Genomic DNA, 18,526 nt, shown 5'->3' on the forward strand with positions numbered 1-18,526 from the left:
TAACTGGCTGCAATGAGTATTGCACTTCACCCTTGTGCCCCTTGCACTGTTAGTATGGTTAACATATGTTCAACAAATGTGGCTGTACTCGTGGTATTCTGGTATTTGGGTATGGAAAGCTCTCTGCCTGCAGTAGATGCTAGTGATTAGTAAATAGGTGTAGATCTGCGAAACCCTAGTGATGAGTTGGTTTGTTGTGGAAATAATTTCAAACGTGCACTGTTTGTACAACTGAAAATGTAGATTGCAGGCAATGATAAACACCCCTCCCTGTGTGTAAAGAATCTGAGAGGCGTATTTCAGGAACACGTATTTACACGGATTATTATTTGAAAGCTAAGCGGCAGATTTGTGTCCAGGTCTCCTTGCCAATGCTGTAAAGCTGCCAGTTTAGTTGAGTTCCAACTCTCCCCCCTCCTGACTTCAGAATGTCCTTCTTCCTTGTCACTGAAGACATACACACCTACACTTGTATAGTGACAGCACTGGGAGGCAGAGCCATGTATCCACCACTCCTGGCCAAACAGGACCTGCTGATGTCATCCAAGCCACATCATTAATGTGTAAATCTATGTGATCTAATCCATTTCTTCTTCTGAAGAAAGACAAAGTTGCTAATTTCGGTAAAAATAAAACAAGTTTGCTTTGTGTGCATTTTGTTTCCTTTTCCCCGTGTTGTTACATTTAATTGCTCAACATTCCTCCCTATGTCTGTGGCTACCGATATTGTAGCTTTGAAGTGTTTGGAATAAAATAGCATGCTTGCGAATCCTTTCCATTCCTCCAATTTATTTTGGTGTCTTGAAAATGAATACATTGTGAAAATGGCTGTTTCTATATGGCAACATCAATTCTTGGGAAATTAGTCCAATTAATTAAAACCGGCATGCCATTCCCTCTGGTCGGTGCTGGGTCCCTGATGCAAGTTGCAACTATATTACATTGGAGCAGAGTAGACATCAGTGTTTCACAACCAATGGAAGACTATCATCATAAATAATCTTGTCAACAAATGTATGTTTGGATGCGGATTGTACACAGCTGGAAAAGCTACTGGACATAACTAAAAATCGGGAGGGGATTTTTAGGAAGAGATAAACAACTAAACATATCTTCAGTTTAAATGTTTAACTGCTTAAATGCAAAATGAATATATATTTTTTTATTTTCACGCATAAATAAGGTTTCCAGTGCCTGCTAATCTATACAGAATGGGGTTTATTTACTAAAGCTGGAGAGTGCAAAATCAGGCTTACTTTTACATAGAAACAAATCACCTTCCAGGTTTTATTGCCAATGAATTGAACAAGGTGAGGTTAGAAGTGTGTCTGATTTTGCACTCTTCAGCTTTAGTAAATAAACTCCAGTGTATGTATGAAGTACAAATGTGAACATAAAAGTCATACTCCAACCCAATAAATGAGATCTGCCTGGGTATATCTATCTATCTATCTATCTATCTATCTATCTATCTATCTATCTATCTATCTATCTATCTATCTATCTATATCCGCCCTATATATCCCTTGCTTTCTGTAACACATCTGTGTGCTCTTTGTCTGTTCAATACACCCTTTGATGTACATTTGGCCTGAAACCATGCTGAAAATATCCAAAGTATTTACAACACTAGCTTCAAAAAGGAAAACCCGTTTGTTGAGCTCTGCACACAACTCTGAGCTCACCTGGAGGACTCCTAATGACTTTGGGGGAAGAAGGAGTTGAGTAGCTGTAACACATGGTAAGAGATCGTGACTAGATTGCATGAAGCATTGGGCTCCTGGAATACTAACATTAACACAAGGCAGAAAATTACTTTTTTTTTTTTTTTTTTTTTTAATGGGTGCATGCATGTTCCTATAAGTGGGATTTGGTGTAACCCCAGGGAGGTTGTTGTAAAAATGTTGTTGCCCAGGTCTTCTGCTGTCAATCAGCCCCTCCACCCAGGGCAGGGAGAGCTATGAGCTCTCATGAGTTAAATGCACAGACTTCTCATGATAAACGTTTGCAGACATTGCGCATGCACTTCTATACCATTGACTTTCTTCAAACTTTGACTACATGCTCCTCTATACATGTCAGTGTGGCTGAATTGAAGCAAAGTTACCTAGTAGGCACTCCCTTTTCTATAGCCTTAAGCACAGGACACCTACCAAGGTTACTGATAGTTATATATTCATCCGAATCTTAGGACATTTTCTGCTAAAAATAATATATATATATATATATATATATATATATATATATATATATATATATATATATATATATATATATATATATATATATATGACACTAAGACCAACTGGGCACGCTAAACTATGTCTGAGATCCACTAAATTAACATTAGATTAACCTTACAGCAGAACTCCTGTTCCACCCTTAAAATGCAAAGACTAATAAAAAAAATAGTCATGATACAAATCGGAAACGTTACCTTAAATCTTATATAGTTCTAAGAGAAAGGCAAAGAGCTCCCTCCATTAGCCTGGGGTGGTTTTGGCTGGTGAACCCTCATTCTCAGCTTTCACAAGGCGACGTAATCCACACTAAGCGCCTTGTCCCACTGTCCTAGCATTAAAGAGACCCAGCAGCTGCGATGGTGGACAGTTAAGATTATATATGATGTAAATACATTGTAGCTTTGTCAGCTCCCCCAAACCATAAAACTTACTTTAATGACATCACGTGCTCCAGAAGAACCATTCAGGGTCTTTCCTTATGGCCATCCACATAAATAACCTTTCAAAAAACTTTTAAACTACTAAATTCACATAGAATAGAAGCCAGAAGTATTTGCACTAATGTTCTCTCTTAAACTAAATGCAATGTCTGACAAAGACGTGGACTTATCATTTTATTAAGCCTTTGCCTAGGTAACCTTTCTAATGTAGAGGTCACAGTTTTTACAGGAAAGGTAAGTGGTCTTTTTCCCTTCCATTTTTAGACTTTCTTTTCTGGAAGATGAGTCAGACATATAGTATAGACCGGTGGAATTGTGTTATTATTCAGCTCCAGCTGCCCACTGATGTCAGCTCTTTTGGCAGTCTACTGTAAAAGTGTACCTGATCACATATTTAAGTAAGAATTATTTGCATTGAATGTATTGCATAGGTGTTTAGACTCAAATGTTTGGCCAGATATGGCCAAGGTTATATTAGCAAGTAGAGTGATGAGTAGTTAACTTGGAGCCACATTCAGCTCCAAAAGTTCCCTAGTTTGGAGCCTGGGGGGGGGGGGGGTCTCCAAAATATGGTTCAATATTCAGCATATATGCCCAGATATGTGTGGCTAGGTGCAAGCTATTAACATTGTATGTCAATGAGCCGAATTGTGTCTACTACTACTGTTGACAAGAGTCACATCCTAAACTTACATTTTTGGGGGCTTGGATAAAAGAAGAGTCTTGGGTATTGCGAAGATGACGTCACACGGGACGTTGGGCAGATGAAGGTGGCACTCATATATCAAAACCATCAAGAAACCCAGCCTGACAAATAATCTATACCTGACAACGTTTCAAACCAAAACCACAGCAAAGCTAATTACAGGCAAACCATCAAATGTACACTATTATTTTCAACAATGTGTGATTAAAGTAAAAAAAAAAAAAAGTTCAGCCCTAGGACTCATCTTCAAAGGGTTTTAAGCTTTCAATATCAGGAAGAACCTCTTTTGTCTTAACGTGTAAAGGAAGTGCCATAAAGTTTTATGGTGCTCAACTTATTCAAAGCATTTGTCCCTACTGTAAATAGTTCACTGGCCAGATTTACAGATAACAGAATCGGATCATCTTCTCCAGACTTTCTAAAGCAGTTCTTGGGCTAAAATAAATTCACACCAAGTCAACCAGTTTGACCATGTGTGGGGTTTTTAAGCTTTTTAGCTTTACTTCTAGAGGCATCATACTGTTTTGGGTCAGCCCATCAGAAGTTTCAGTACTGGAATAAACAGGTACGTCATTTATTTTAGACAAATTTTCCTTTGACATATATTTATTTTTAGGCGTTTGGTTATATGTATATTTATGTAGCATTTAAGCTGGCCATACATTGTACAATTTTCTTATTCAATTTCCTTTAGATTTACATTTAGCTATGTAGTGCAAAGGCCTGCCTGGTTGCATACAAATCGAAAGTGTTTAGGTTTGACTTCATATTATGTGGTTTTGGTGAATCTAAAGGAAAGTTGTATAATGTATGACCAGCCTTAAATATATATGTTAGTGAAAAATGGAAGACTGCTGAGATAATAAATATATATATATATATATATATATATATATATATATATATATATATATATATATATATATATATATATATATATATATATATAGTAATACTGCAGGGCATAATTTCCTATATATACATATCTGTTAATTTCCAGTTAGGTCAAAGTCTGATTCCTTAATTTGATACAAGATATCTTACTTTACAGATATTTTACATAAGATCCTGTTACATCTATGCTAATATATAAGCTTATCATTATACACTATTAAAATCGATTAACCTCTTTCACTAGCCAGCAATAGACAAGAAAAACATAATTGTTACCACAGGTTCATCTGTTATATTACTTGCAGTTTATTCAATATGACAAAATATAAGATTCATGATTTTCACATATGAAACTGAAACCAATAAATATATGAGTTACATTATCGCATAAAACTGGCTAAAAATGATTATATTAAACAATGAAGTACAAATCGTTTTATACACTTCAGCATTAATGCAAAAAAAATTAAAAAAAATATGTAAAAAAAAACACAATAAATTACACATGAAAATAATTCTGGCGATTTGTTCCCTTCCAAAATGCCAAAAGAAGACAAACTATATCCTGCACACATACACTGTATAACTAAGTATACCATAGTGTGTGGGCAAAAGGTAATAGGTGGGCACATATTTGACCCTAAGGGGGAAAAAACATAAACACTACTATTAAAATGAGACATTAAAACAAATTCACGCTGTAGTGTGTGACACATATGTTTTTTTTAAGACTATACAAGTGCATGGACACATCTTAGTGGATTTTACACACTCATGTGTGTATGTACAATACTATATAACAAATGGCAAAGTTTCAGCTTGAAACTTTATACTTGTGTTTTTCTATTGTTTATATTTTCCAAATCTAACTGGTTGCCAAAGATATGACCCCTATTATAATAAGCACAATATAATACAGCCACTCTTTGCCTGCCCTTTTCAGCCTAGTATCCCAATTAGCATTTTTTTTCCCAAAGAACTTTCCTTGACCCTGGACAGATTGCACAGTTAGTACAATGACGCCTGGGCTAGTAAACTATACAAGGAGCTGCCGAAACAGTTTTTTTTCTCCACATTTTACACCTTAAGACTGACATTAGCCAAAATAATAATGGATAAAATACAGATCTATACACTATTTTTTTTTTGCTTTCAAAATATAGGGGTGGTGGGGGACCTGTCTTGTGTTAGAGGTGTTAATCAACTCAGATTCCCTGTAGTTATTTTACCTTCCCTTGATCCCATCCACCTCCCTTCACACAAAAGGCAAAAAAAAAAACAACAAAAAAAGTTTCTTTAAGTAGATGTAGTAAAACTAAAGTTTAAATATCTAACTCCTTTGAGGTCGCCATTTTAAAGGGAGTCTTTGCTTTTGACTTTACAATCCTTCTTCCACTTCATCCTTCGGTTTTGGAACCAGATCTTGATCTGCCTCTCGTTTAAACATAAGTTGTTGGCTATTTCAATGCGCCTGCGACGTGTCAGGTATCTGTTAAAATGGAATTCTTTCTCTAGTTCCAGGGTTTGGTACCGAGTGTAGCTGGTCCGGGAACGCTTGCCATCAGTTTCTAAGGAGGAGAAGGCAGTAGGGGTATATACATTTAGCATATAATAATAGTAATAACGCCTAAAAAAAATATTTAAAAAAAACTGAAAAATAAAATGGTGCCTGTCCATGCTAGACCTACTAGGCTGCATGCATTTATGTACATCCACATGCATATATGAATTAGATTGTTTAGTACAGCATAAAGTTAAAGTTAAAATGCTAGGTCACCAAGAAGCTGTTTTCAGTCCTGTCTTTCATTTCAAAGTCTTAGCAAAATTAACTAAACAAGTTTATATGATTTTTTTTTCCTGTAAAAAAAAAAAAACAAAAAAAACATTTTTCCCTTCTCCCTAAAAAATGGAATTATTGTCTTTTCTACACGTTTTGTTCCTATGATCCAATTATGCTGTCATAAATTTGGACGTCTATAGCCTGTAAGCCTTTTAGTGGACAGTTTTACGAGCAATTGATGCCTAAGTCGTAAAATTTACGACCTCGGGTTTTTTTTATTATTTGCCCCGTATGGCCTATAAAAACCAATGCAAAAAAAAAAAAAAAAAAAAAACCCCTATGAAACAAAAGCGAGAAGTGAAAGTTTACCATGGCTCATGTGCAGTTTGGTCATCCAGGGGTATATTTGGGGTGGCTGCTGCTGCTGCTGCGTCTGCTGTGGCTGTGCCTGTTGTGGTTGTTGCTGTCCTTGTGGAGTTGTTTGTACCGGCTCTGATTTGATGTTCTCAATCCCTTTAGATCTGTCCTCCAACGAAGTGTTCCCCGCTTTCTGATTGTAAATCCCAGGGCTGAGGGCACCTTGCTCTCCTCTACCCAGTGTGTGCCCCGAAGTGCCCATGACATTACAGGAAGGCCGATCAGAGTTTGTAGTGGGGTTTGAAGGCATGTCCAGACCGTTTAGAGAGTTTGAAGAACCAGGAGATGGGAATGTAATGCTCAGATCCAACCCACTGTAGCAATACCTGGATGAAGGGACCTCGGATACAGATCCATAATTCCCATAACTTTGCATGGAATAGGCTGGAACATTTTGACTCTGCTTATAGAATGAATTGGCTACGTACGAGCTCATGGCTGATTATTATTATTATTATTGTTATTTTTTGCACCCTTTGATTAGGCTTGATTTGTGGCCCTTTGAAGTTCAGGGGTTTTGTTCTCTAAAGTGCAGAATTTATAGCTGGGGAATCCTCTTTCTTTATTCTATGTGCTCTGCCCAAATATGGGATGTTTAAATAGAATCACGTGACTCTGTTGGCCAGTCATAAATTTGGCTTGATGACCCCAGGAGGTTATTGATGGAAGCCTGTGAAACGTATCTGATATGTTGGCAGAACAAACTAAAGGCCCCAAGTCGAAAAAGAAGACAATGAGGCCACAGCGTCACCTGGTGCCAGTAGGGTGGTAAAGCGCCTGATAAATATGGCTGCATCGAGAGCCACCATTGGGGTGTGCTAGGTCAATGGGTGACTAACTAAACCTGGAATTTATAACAATATAACTATATCCTTCATTTATTTTACAACGCAGTTGACCACCCATTGAACAAGGAACCTAATGGTTGCAAATTTCCCCAAGGATCGGTTATTTTGACCTACACAAACAAGCGGACATTGCGCTTTTTTATCGCCTCTCCTTGATTTTGCGGAAAATCCACTTATGTATTTTTAAAAGAACTTATACTTGCACAATAATTTCTTCCTCCCTCTACATGGGCTTTTTTAGTGAATGTGTCTCTATTATATTTAACTAATAGGACCCACCGGAAATTAAAGAACATTAAAGTCCAATATTTAAAGGGAAATAAGGGGGAATTGCTCCATCTTAGCATGTGGGGGCTATATATCAAAAATAATACTCCATATTTACCCTAGTCCCTTCTACACCTATTTACAAATTACAGACTGCATCTGATAAGAGGGAAAACATGTGTTTTAAAGAGATCTGTGTGTCTTTCTTTGTTCAGTCTGTTTTTTTGGTCTGCTGGTTGAAATGCAGATCCTTATCTAGCAAAGCATCCCCTAAACATACGTGTGCAATAAATATTTGTGTTTTTCATCACTGGAGAGAAAGTTCAGGTCTCTGGTTCTCTGTTTCGCTTGAATGATCACAAAAGTCCACAAAACTCACTTTTATTTGGTGAAAAAAATATATATATTCAACGTGTGGTGTCCGGCTTTCATACTTCACTTTCCTCACTATAAATACCTGCTAATGTCATGGAGATGGGTGGGTTTATTATTTTTCTGGAGGTACAGATCAAACTATTCTCCATATATATAATATTTATTTCAAGGTGAAAAGTTCAGCTGGCACAGAATTGGATTATCTGTGATGGCTGCAGAGCCTAAATTTAATATAGCAGAAGAGAGTGGAATTAACCTAATACCCCCAAGGATTTCTATAGGAATATATTGGCTTAGTGGATTTCACTTACATGTATATGTATATATACAAATTACACATACTTTTTTTTTTTTTTTTTTTTTGTTACTATAGGCTAGATCAGAAAAGTATGGTGTTTAGAGCTTAACTTACATGTATATGTATATATACTAATTACACATACTTTATTTTTATTTTTTTTACTATAGGCTAGATCAGAAAAATATGGGGTTTAGAGCTTCACTTACATGTATATTTATATATATTGTTGACATGTAACTTTCTTTCTTCTGTAGGCTAGATCTGAACAGTATTGGGTAGAGTTTTATTTACATGTATATTAATATATAATAATTACATATACTTTTGTTTTTACTATAGGCTAGATCAGAAAAGTATGGGGTTTAGAGCTTCACTTACATGTATATTTATATATATTGTTGACATGTAACTTTCTTTCTACTGTAGGCTAGATCTGAACAGTATTGGGTAGAGTTTTATTTACATGTATATTAATATATAATAATTACACATACTTTTGTTTTTACTGTAGGCTAGATCTGAAAAGTATTGGTCTTAGAGCTTCACTTACAGATATATATATATATATATATATATATATATATATATATATATATTACATGTATTTTTGTTTTTACTATAGTCTTGATCTGAGCAGTATTGGGTACAGAATATTCATTTACATGAATATATAAATGTATTAATTAAACATACTTTTCTTTTAACTATAGGTTAGATCTGAAAAGTATGGGGTCTAGAGTTTCATTTTTTCATGTATATTTTTTGTATATATTATTTACACATACTTTTCTTTGTACTATAGTCTAAATCTGAACAGTATTGGATACAGAGTTTAATTTACATGTTTATATATATTAATTACACATACTTTTCTTATTACTATAGGCTAGATCTGAAAAGTATTGTGTACAGTGTTTTATTTACATTTTTATAGATATTATTTGCGTGCACTTTGCTTTTAGCTATAGGCTAGACCTGAAAAGTATTGAAGTATTGAGCATATCATTTGCATATATATTTACATTATTGTATTACAGTATTAGGGAAGTGTTTCTTTCATATCATAGGCTAGATCTGAAAAGAAATATTAGGTGCAATATTAATATTAGGTGTAGAGCTTATTTTTCCCCCCTCACCTTTTTCTTTTTCTGCCTATAAGTTAGGTATCACTAGGTTTTTGTAAATTGTTTTTGTTTTATGTATGATTATGATAGATTGCAATACATGCAGCTACATAGTTATCAGATAGGCTTTGATCCTAAAGATTTTTACATGGGTGGTTTAAGGTGACAGTAACTCAAGGCTGTTATGACTCAGTTGGACTACATATACTCTACATTATGCCTTGCATATTAGAGGTTTCTGCAGCTATATGATGTGTGTACATATACACAGTGTGGAGATAAAAAAAAAAGGCACTGGTGGATTGTGGTCACCTTTGATGAGTCACATAGGGTCCAGAATGACCTGCTCCTTGAAATCCATGATCCCAAGTCCCTATGAAAGGCTTGTGTTTGCTGGGGGGCGCATGTTTAAAGGCAGACAATGCACGTGTTTCGGAAGTTAGCATGAATGCAGCATAATATATCTTTATTGTAGTATGGAATAGAGGCACAAAAGGCTCTGATAGAGAAGAGTGAGCTTTTCTGATCACTGGGAATGACATGCTACACAAAAGCCTTGTCTCTGCTGACATTGTGCATCCTAAAATAAAGAAACAGGATGAGTCTATTTTTCCAGGCAATGAAAACGTACGACCATGTAAAAATAATATCAATTTTATTAAATACTCAACAGTTTGTCCATAGGACGTGATCTTTATACATAGTCAGTGGAACACGAGAAAGTAACCATTATTCTACAGCTAGGAAACTTCATTTTACGAGCTAATATTGAACATTGCAGTGCTGACATAAATATAAATACTGACACCACGGGCACAATGAAAAATAAGAGTCACACGGTAACTGTCACAGTATGGAATATGGAAGATCATCCAAAGAATCGTTTTGAATACAGTCAAGCTAGTTTTGGGGGAGAAGAGGTGGTGGGGGGGGGGGGTGGTATATTTAGGTGTCCACAGTTCATGGTAAAGGGATCAGAAGAGTTTTTTTGTTCATGGGGAGGTTATGAATCTCTTCACATTGGAAGTGTGCAAGCTCCATCCCAAACACACACATACACAGGCAACGTCTGTCACAGGATCAATCTCCCTTTGTTCGCAGGCAATGTTTGTTTACAAGGAAATGTGTGACTTTGGAATACTGTCTTTTGTTTTAAAAAGTTTGAGGACAACATGACACAGAGACTCAAAGCCAAAAAAAAAAATGAAAGGGTGGACGTAGGCTGGCCAAAAGCTCACACTTTTTTTTTTTTGCAGGTCGTCTATTCCCTCAATGGATTCATAGATAGATATATATATATAGTCCACAAGTGGCTGTATAAAAAAAGATGGGAAGATATATATTTTCTCTATTTCTATATTTGTTTCCGATAATGCAGCCCATCCAGATGAATTCTGCCAGCTGAAAGGGGGGTTGGGGGAGGGATAGTAGTAGGGAGTAGAGGGATTGCTGGTGGTGTTCACTCTTTGGGCTGCTCCTCTGTGTCTTCTCGCTTCTCCTCTTTCCCCCCGGCCAGGCTGTCAGCATTGGCCCCAGTGCCCCCAGTTAGGGTGGAGGTGAGGTTGCTTTCCTTTTTCCACTTCATCCTCCTGTTCTGGAACCAGATTTTGATCTGACGCTCCGTTAAGCAAAGTGCGTTAGCGATTTCAATCCTCCTGCGCCGGGTCAGATAACGGTTAAAGTGAAATTCCTTCTCCAGCTCCAAGGTTTGATAACGGGAGTAGATCTGGCGACCTCGCCTTCTGTCCGTTCCATAGCCCACCCCTAGGGATTCAGACACAAGACAAACTGAGAATAATTAGTGAGAAACCCCTCAGAATACCTGTACCACCATACCCACCCACACATCTATAACCCACTGCATGCACTACCCCTATACCATTAATAACTTCTCTATATTAAAAAAAAAAAAAAGTTACTTTTTTTTGCTTTAAATTCTAAATATCAAAATGCACATGTACTAACATAACAACAGTTTTAACATTAAATTAATTTTTTTATAAAATGCAAGATTTTTATTTATTTAACTTTTAATCCCTCCTAAAAAATAATAATAATAAATTAAAAAAAAAAAAAAACAAACCTCGTTGAACTTTATTACATATATTTGAAACTCTCAACGTCTTTTAATTAGAAAGCACATAACAAGCCATATTTGCTTGCAACAACTTAACAAATAAAAGGCCTATAACAGCAACTGTGAAAGGAACTACTTTATGGCTTTTATGAGGCCATAAAAAAAGGAACTGAGCCTGTTCTGCTAGGGAGATGATCGTAAAGATCGTTCAGTTTATTTAATTTATATCTTCAAGCTGTAAAACTTACCACTATGGGAGTTCATGCGCTGCATCCAAGGATAGATCTGTATGCTAGTTTTCTGTTCCTGGACATTGGTTCTGTTTTGGTCACTGTTAAAATCCTGTGCAATTGAAGTCTGTGTATTGTGTCCCATAGAATTCTGCCTGCAGCTAGTAAGCATGTCCTTTTCCTGGTAAAATGCATTAGATCCATACTCATAGGGGCCCCGGCTGGAGCTGAAAACAACATTATCTTGCGGTGTGTAAAATGGTGAAGAGTAGATCCTATTTTGAGCAACCGCTGCTCCATAAGTGGAAAAATGCCTAACAGGGTCATAGGCAGTTGAATTAAGGGCCACATTTGGTATAACTTCTTGGCCACTAGCTAAATGGCAGGATAAAGAGGGGTTCGTGAAATAGGAATTCATATCTTCTCCTTTACCTGCCTGTAAGATTTCTTTAATATTTATTTCTGTCTCCAGTTTGTAGTCTGAACTAGATTGTTATAGGGACGGCTCCACTCCAGGACAGACAAAATGACAAAGTCAGCTGACCTGCCTGGAGCCAATAGGAGGCGAGATGTCAAGAGAGGAAAAAATTGGTTTTGCTTGTGTTGATTCCCTAGCTGAAAGTATACATTCAAAGTAAGTCTTAGAATTAGAAATAGAAAATTAGTTGGGGAGGAGGTAAAAAATCCTTCAAGTAGCTTTGGGACTTAGGAGTAAAGTCTCCAGAGAACGCGGTGGTTTAAATCCGATTTACATTTCATCCCCATAGAATTTCACGTTCTTCTTAATAGAATCTAATGTATGCAAAAGCATTGGGAACTTAGCAGACATGTAACTCCCACACACGCGTGCAGAGTCACAGGCTACATCGAATATATCTGCATATGCATGTAGCTATATATATATATATATATATATATATATATATATATATATATATATACATACATATATATATGTGTGTGTGTGTGTGTGTGTGTGTGTGTGTCACGTCCATTAATAACACTCTCCAGCTATTACAATATTACATATTTACAAACATAAAAATGAACATACAATTTTCTGAGATAATGCTCATTTTATTACGTTTTCCACAAAGACAAGTGTTTATTATGACATTAACACCCTTAGGTTTTCATTCATTAAAATACCCTCAGTGGTACTTACCTGGGCTTTTTTTTTTTCTTTGAGGTTTTGCCCACAGCTTTTATTATGTGTCACATGCTTATTAAATGATGATCTCGGTAGTAGTAATGTAACAATGCGGTATGCAAAATATTTCTATTGCTCAGACCATTTTACTCCATAGATTTTATGTTTTGCCCCCGCTTGGCTGCTTTATAATTAGAAAGCTGTAAACCGTGTGGCTTTTGTAGACTAAAGAAGGTCTGATGGGATCACAGGAAATAAAAAAAAAGCTACATTTAACTGACAGGGGGGTCTGAGCATAATAGGGTGTAATGTGTTTATTGCTACACATGTATAAAGTCATCTTGTGTACAATGTGGCTATCTATGATATATTTAATGTCCTAGCTTTAAAAATAAATCTAATAATAATAGTTATTGCAATAAAAAGGGCATGATTGGTAGTTAAAAAAAAATAAAAAATGGAGATCCCTGAACTCCTTGGACAAGGACATTGTGAGTGCAGTTGCTAGAACACTCTCTTATGTAACAAGCTATTCCTAAAGCTTACAATTTGTGAAAGTTACAAACAGCAATATTTTTTTCAGGGGCTGAAGAGAAACCCGGATGCTGAAGGATTTTACGATCTTTTTCCTGTGACCAACAAAGCGAAATGGTGGCTGTAAAGCCATAAAGAAGAGAACAGAGGAAAAGGGGTCGTTTATTGCCCTGGTATAACACCAACAGTCCCCTGAGTGCAGGCAACAGCTCAGAAATAAAGTTTAAGCAAAATAAAACGACCATTTGAGGCAGAGATTAGACAAGAGGTGCCTGGGACACCCTCCTGCAAGAAAAGGTTTGTGGACCAAAATGTATGTAGTTAGAACAGGGAAAAAGGGGGGGGGGGGGTTATTCAGTACATTCCCTTCTGGAAAGGTGAGGGGAAGGGGGTGGCAAATGTCTTAATAAATAGAATTCCTTATTGTCGCTTTTCCTGTGTAAAAACTTTGCTAACCCAGTATCAAAATTTGCCAGCAGCTGGCACCATTTTTTCACCTATCAGATGTTCTATAGCTAGTTACTTAATGCTGGGAATTACATTTCTTTTTCACTGCATTCCTCTTTGCCTAAAAGTTTGTATATATACATATATGTATGTGTGTGTGTGTGTGTGTGTGTGTGTGTGTGTGAGCGTGTATACATCACTTGCTGTCTCTAATGTATATAAAATGGTATATATGTGAGTGTGTGTGTATATATGTGGGTGTTTGTTTATACATATATACATACATATATATATATATATATATATATATATATATATATATATATATATATATATATATATATATATATATATATATATATATATGCACACACACATCTGTATAGTGTAATATATCGATCTAATCATTGCTGCTATATCAGGATGGTGTGGATTGTAGCTGGATGTTCCTCCCAAGATTGTAGTGCTAAGCTATAAAGCATTTGATTGCTTTTTAGAGTCTTATTTCATTGCCCACTTATCAGCTTATCTCGTATTTATTGTACAGTATGGTTGGGATTTGCAGTAAAACCAGTGGGCCCCCAGCCGCTCAATCTGCTTTCACTCTTGTTATGATTTTATAAGGACTTCTCTCTCTCTCTCTCTCTCTCTCTCTCTCTCTCTCTCTCTCTCTCTCTCTCTCTCTCTCTCTCTCTCTCTCTCTCTCTCTCTCTCTCCTGCTCTATTCTTTTTATAATTAAGTTTTTGTTTTTCTGCTCCTTCATGTTAAACTTACAGAAAAGTGCAAGGATTGTTTTGGGAGAAAGGACTTTGGTATTTAAAGGATTTCACCGAGCCAGTTCTAGGCTATAATAGTGCCTCTCTTAGAAGAGAAAGTTAAGTGTTTTATTACATCTATAAGCAAAGGGCAAGCCTTAAAGCACTCGTCGATTTATGGGGAGCAGAAAACTGGCTACCACATGCAACTTGAAGCAACAAAGGGAAACCATGGTTTAGGCAATTTCATCATAGCAAATTGGGGGAAAAGAGCCTTAAACCAAAAAAAAAAAAAATAGCTGTTTGAGTCAATTTTTCTAACAGTAGCTTGGCTACTGTGGTGTGCCACGGAAACTTTGAAAATGGGTTTCCCTATAAAAGTATGTACTATTTTCCATCCCAGTTCTACATGCAGTTGTAATTGCCTTGGAGGTATACTCTGTAAAAATCGAATCCCAGCACAATTATGTAAACTCAGCAGAATATAAAAGAGCAGATGTTTATGAATCCACCCTAGTGTACTGGAGCCATGGCTGCATGTAGTTCTTTCTCTTTCTTCCCCTAAGACTAGTAAGTCTTCTTAAGCAAACACTGTCTACTAAACAACAAGATCTCTGGAATCACAGGTACGTACATCGATTAATAACTCTCCACCTTTATTTCTTAATACATTGCATTTTCTCTTCATCTTCCTAATACTATTGAATAATGGATTTTCTCTGTTCTAAGTTATGTAATTTACGGATTGATTATCTGATGGAAAATAACCTGTGAAATAATTGCCTCAACACACGTGTTTTCTATATCCTCCCCCAATTAAAAGAAGGAAACAGAGTTTCTGAAGCCAAAGTACCCCGTGTCAAAGTAAATTTCATCACTTTACCTTCATCTTAACTGGTTGCAAAAAAAAAAAGTCTTTCTATGAGTTAACGACTGAATGTAATTATTTACATCCTACACGCAGCATAAACATATAGGACATCTACTGGATGTTCAGGCTCTTGGTCTTACAATAAACACATAAAATGGTATCATGGGAGGATATGAAGCTATATTTAAACTGGTATGAACATAAACGCCATTTCTGTTTTGCATTTTGCGTTATACAATGAGATAGTAAACTTGCAGTTTCAGACTTGTATGGGAAGTTTAAGAAAGACACTGGTGTGTAATTAATAGTGAGTTGTATTGTTGGACATCACATAGCCGGGATAAAAACACTAAGCACCTTTCTCTTCACCTTTTTAATTTATATTTGTAATTTACAGCCCATCTGGCTGCATGCGTTTTATTTATTTATGACCTTGCATTGAGCTTAGCCCAGTACCTTCATTAAAGCTGCAGTACGTTGACCGAGTGCATTACCTGCCAGAGTCTTATTAAAGTCATCCTGTGTAGTTGGGGGGTATCTTGGGCTGTGTGATTTTTTTTTTTTTTTTTTTTTTTCAGGGGTATTGGGAGACCCAGATTATGGTTCTAGGGAGTTAGAGAAGGTATGATGCACGTTTGATCGATCTTTACTATGGTCTGTTTTTTAATGTAATTTTCTTAAGTGTCCCTGAGCTACACTGGAATTTAATACGACTCTAATCCTGAAAGTAATCTGGGAAACACACAGTAGAAAACGCAATAGGCTATTGCCAAATTAAACTGGCAAGAAAAGAGTTAAGCCATAAATTAGACTCATTTTAATACGTATGAGTATGTTTAAATGCTACTCAAACATAGTATCCAGACAGACACGTGTACACATAAAAAAAAGACACAAAGCCTATAGAAAGTGTAACCATTCACTATCTAAATAAAATCGAATGTTTACTGATACTACACATGAGGAGGAGACTTGTCCCTGAGCCCTTGCCAAAGTTTTAAGCATAGAACTTTAATCTCCTTCAAAAAACATGGAGGATTAAATAAACTCAGCAGTAAACAGTTATTGCCTAGTACATGCAGCCAAAAAAGCACTGCAAGTTGTAAAAAAAAAAAAAAAAAAAAAAAAAAAAAACTTTGGCACACTGTTTAGGTTTACCTTATTGTATTTTCCGCCATTTACTACTGTGGGGTGTTACCATCTGCATTGTGGAAACGTGTATCTTAACGAATCTGCTGGAAATATTATTACTTGTATGTAATATATCTTATGTATGTAACAAATCTAACATGCGAAAATAATAATCTCTATGTTCGTTGGAAAACAAGATCAGCTGTGTTATTAATCATAAAATAGATATATAAATATCCTGCATAATATTTTCTATTTTTTCTTTTCTTTTCTGTACAGGAAGTTATTGTGTCATCTGAAGATGGAAGCTAAGCTGAAAATGTGTGAATTCCAATTTTTCTATAAAGCTACTAACTTTCTACTCTATATATAGCAGCACATTGATTTGTGCTAATGTTATCAGCAGAAATAATAAGTGCTGTTTATGGTTTTTAAACTTTTATTATGTGGCATTTTGATATAATAAAGCTTACTTGTCATAACTTTTTAAGTCCAAACTATACCGGTACCTGCATAGTGTACATTTCATTAATATATTGCTACATCATTTTATTTCATAAATATTAAACCGCTGTTATGATTCCTTAACGTAACCTTACTTCAAAATGCACAACTGTTAACATTAAAGGAGCTTGATATAGCTTTTACAAGTTTCAGAGCTGTCTGCTATCAGATTCCAAGAGAGATTTATTTAATATAACACTGTTGTGTTGGTCTGTGGTGTGATGCTTTTGAATGGACGAACCACAGGATAAATGCTACATTACGATCTGTAGATCATTTTTATGTCTCCTGCAATGATTTCACACTCATAAGTGATCTGACAATATTATGTTCTGTCTAAATAAAGTCTTGCTCTTTCTGTGCAGGTAGTACAGTTTTATGTATCTTCTTTTATGCAATGTCCAGAGCAAAAATAAATATGCAGCTAAAGCTCATTACAAACAACTTTTTCAATTCTTCTTTGCTGAAATAGTCAAGTGCTTGCAGAGAAAAATACAGGGGCAAAACACCCTTATGCACCTGTTTCTTATTAAACTTCACACATTACACACAAACTTATAAAAAAAAAAAAGATTCCTGGCAATACAATCTTACAGTGAAAATTCCAGCAGAGAGCAATGTTGACCAGTGCAAAGGGAATGAGCTGGCTTAGCAGCTTTTGGTCACTTGGTGGCAGTATATAAACAAACAAACAATGATGGCCATGGGACTGACTCACCACAAGCCACATAGGAATACATGCTTCTTTACTGCTGAATTCTAAAGGCCCATAAAACAAAGACCATATATACATGTGTGATCCTAGCATGCCTAGGACCCAATCTTAATAACAGGAACAGATGACCTGGAATTTCACTCTTTGTAAAAGTCCTTCCTTAAAGCAATTGACTCCTTCTTTCCCTATGGATAACAGCAATTTGACCCCTCAATTAAACGTTTGTGTTCCTAGGCTGCCTGTTTTAATAAAGCACAAACCTGCAATTCACATTTCGCCAAGAACATCCCATTGAAGTCATTATTTTTCATTGTGTGCTTTTTTTTATGGTTATTACTGTATTTATACATTTGGAACTACGACTGTAAATTTAATAACCGGATTTAAGCAAGGAAGTAAGCAGGGGAATCTTGCCAATAAATATAGCAAGTGAACAGGCGAGGCAATACTCTCATTTTCTTATTAACTTACCACTCACTTCAATAAATACGTTGTTATTTTTGTATTTGAGCGTTTTACTGCCGGCTCAAACAGCAAAATGAACAAATACATCGAGAGGGCATAAAATATTCATAGACACCAAGAATATTTAACACCAAATTGTGTTTTCTATCTGTAAAAACATTTACAGTATGCCAGCTAGAATGCACTTAAATACAATAAAAACGACATTATTTTAACAGGACAATTTAAACATTCTCTTTGTGCATACCGCC

The 18,526-nt window shown here is 35.9% G+C and overlaps 2 protein-coding genes and 2 long non-coding RNA genes across 6 annotated transcripts in view; 1 reads left to right on the forward strand and 3 right to left on the reverse strand.

Annotated features, from left to right (window-relative positions):
- The window catches only part of LOC309546404, a 136,982-nt gene that overhangs the window by 114,150 nt on the left and 4,306 nt on the right, over window positions 1-18,526 (reverse strand). The gene's annotated exons all lie outside the window — the stretch shown is intronic.
- Window positions 1,681-15,941, forward strand: LOC309546406. Its single transcript, XR_014224935.1, has 3 exons — window positions 1,681-1,751; window positions 13,447-13,683; window positions 14,611-15,941. It is a non-coding gene; the product is annotated as an uncharacterized lncRNA (long non-coding RNA).
- On the reverse strand, window positions 4,800-6,972 carry HOXC5 (homeobox C5). The gene is made up of 2 exons (XM_082246067.1): window positions 6,433-6,972; window positions 4,800-5,851 (listed from the first exon to the last, which is right to left on the reverse strand). The coding sequence occupies exons 1-2, from the start codon at window positions 6,914-6,916 to the stop codon at window positions 5,637-5,639; spliced, it is 699 nt and encodes a 232-aa protein (XP_082102193.1). The 5' UTR covers window positions 6,917-6,972; the 3' UTR covers window positions 4,800-5,636.
- HOXC6 (homeobox C6) overlaps window positions 10,110-18,526 on the reverse strand; it is an 11,934-nt gene continuing 3,517 nt past the window's right edge. The window contains exons 1-2 of one of the 3 annotated variants that reach the window (XM_082246066.1): window positions 11,721-12,341; window positions 10,110-11,159 (exon numbers count right to left, since the gene is read on the reverse strand). In XM_082246066.1, coding sequence (XP_082102192.1) covers window positions 10,855-11,159; window positions 11,721-12,120 — 705 coding nt within the window. In that variant the 5' untranslated portion in view covers window positions 12,121-12,341 and the 3' untranslated portion in view covers window positions 10,110-10,854. Of the gene's footprint in view, window positions 11,184-11,720; window positions 12,342-18,526 lie in introns of those variants that run through there. The other 2 variants (XM_082246065.1, XR_014224932.1) reach the window with 2 other exon arrangements.

This window comes from Pelophylax lessonae (genome assembly GCF_965119305.1).
Source record: "Pelophylax lessonae genome assembly, chromosome: 2".
NCBI lineage: Eukaryota > Metazoa > Chordata > Amphibia > Anura > Ranidae > Pelophylax > Pelophylax lessonae.

What these genes read in the sequence shown, in the direction of transcription:
- HOXC5 (XM_082246067.1), bottom strand. Translation starts at nt 6,916, where the DNA reads ATGAGCTCGTACGTAGCCAATTCATTCTATAAGCAGAGTCAAAATGTT. An exon ending in CAAACTGCACATGAGCCATG is followed by an intron (nt 5,852 to 6,432) that starts GTAAACTTTCAC and finishes TCTCCTCCTTAG; the next exon opens with AAACTGATGGCAAGCGTTCC.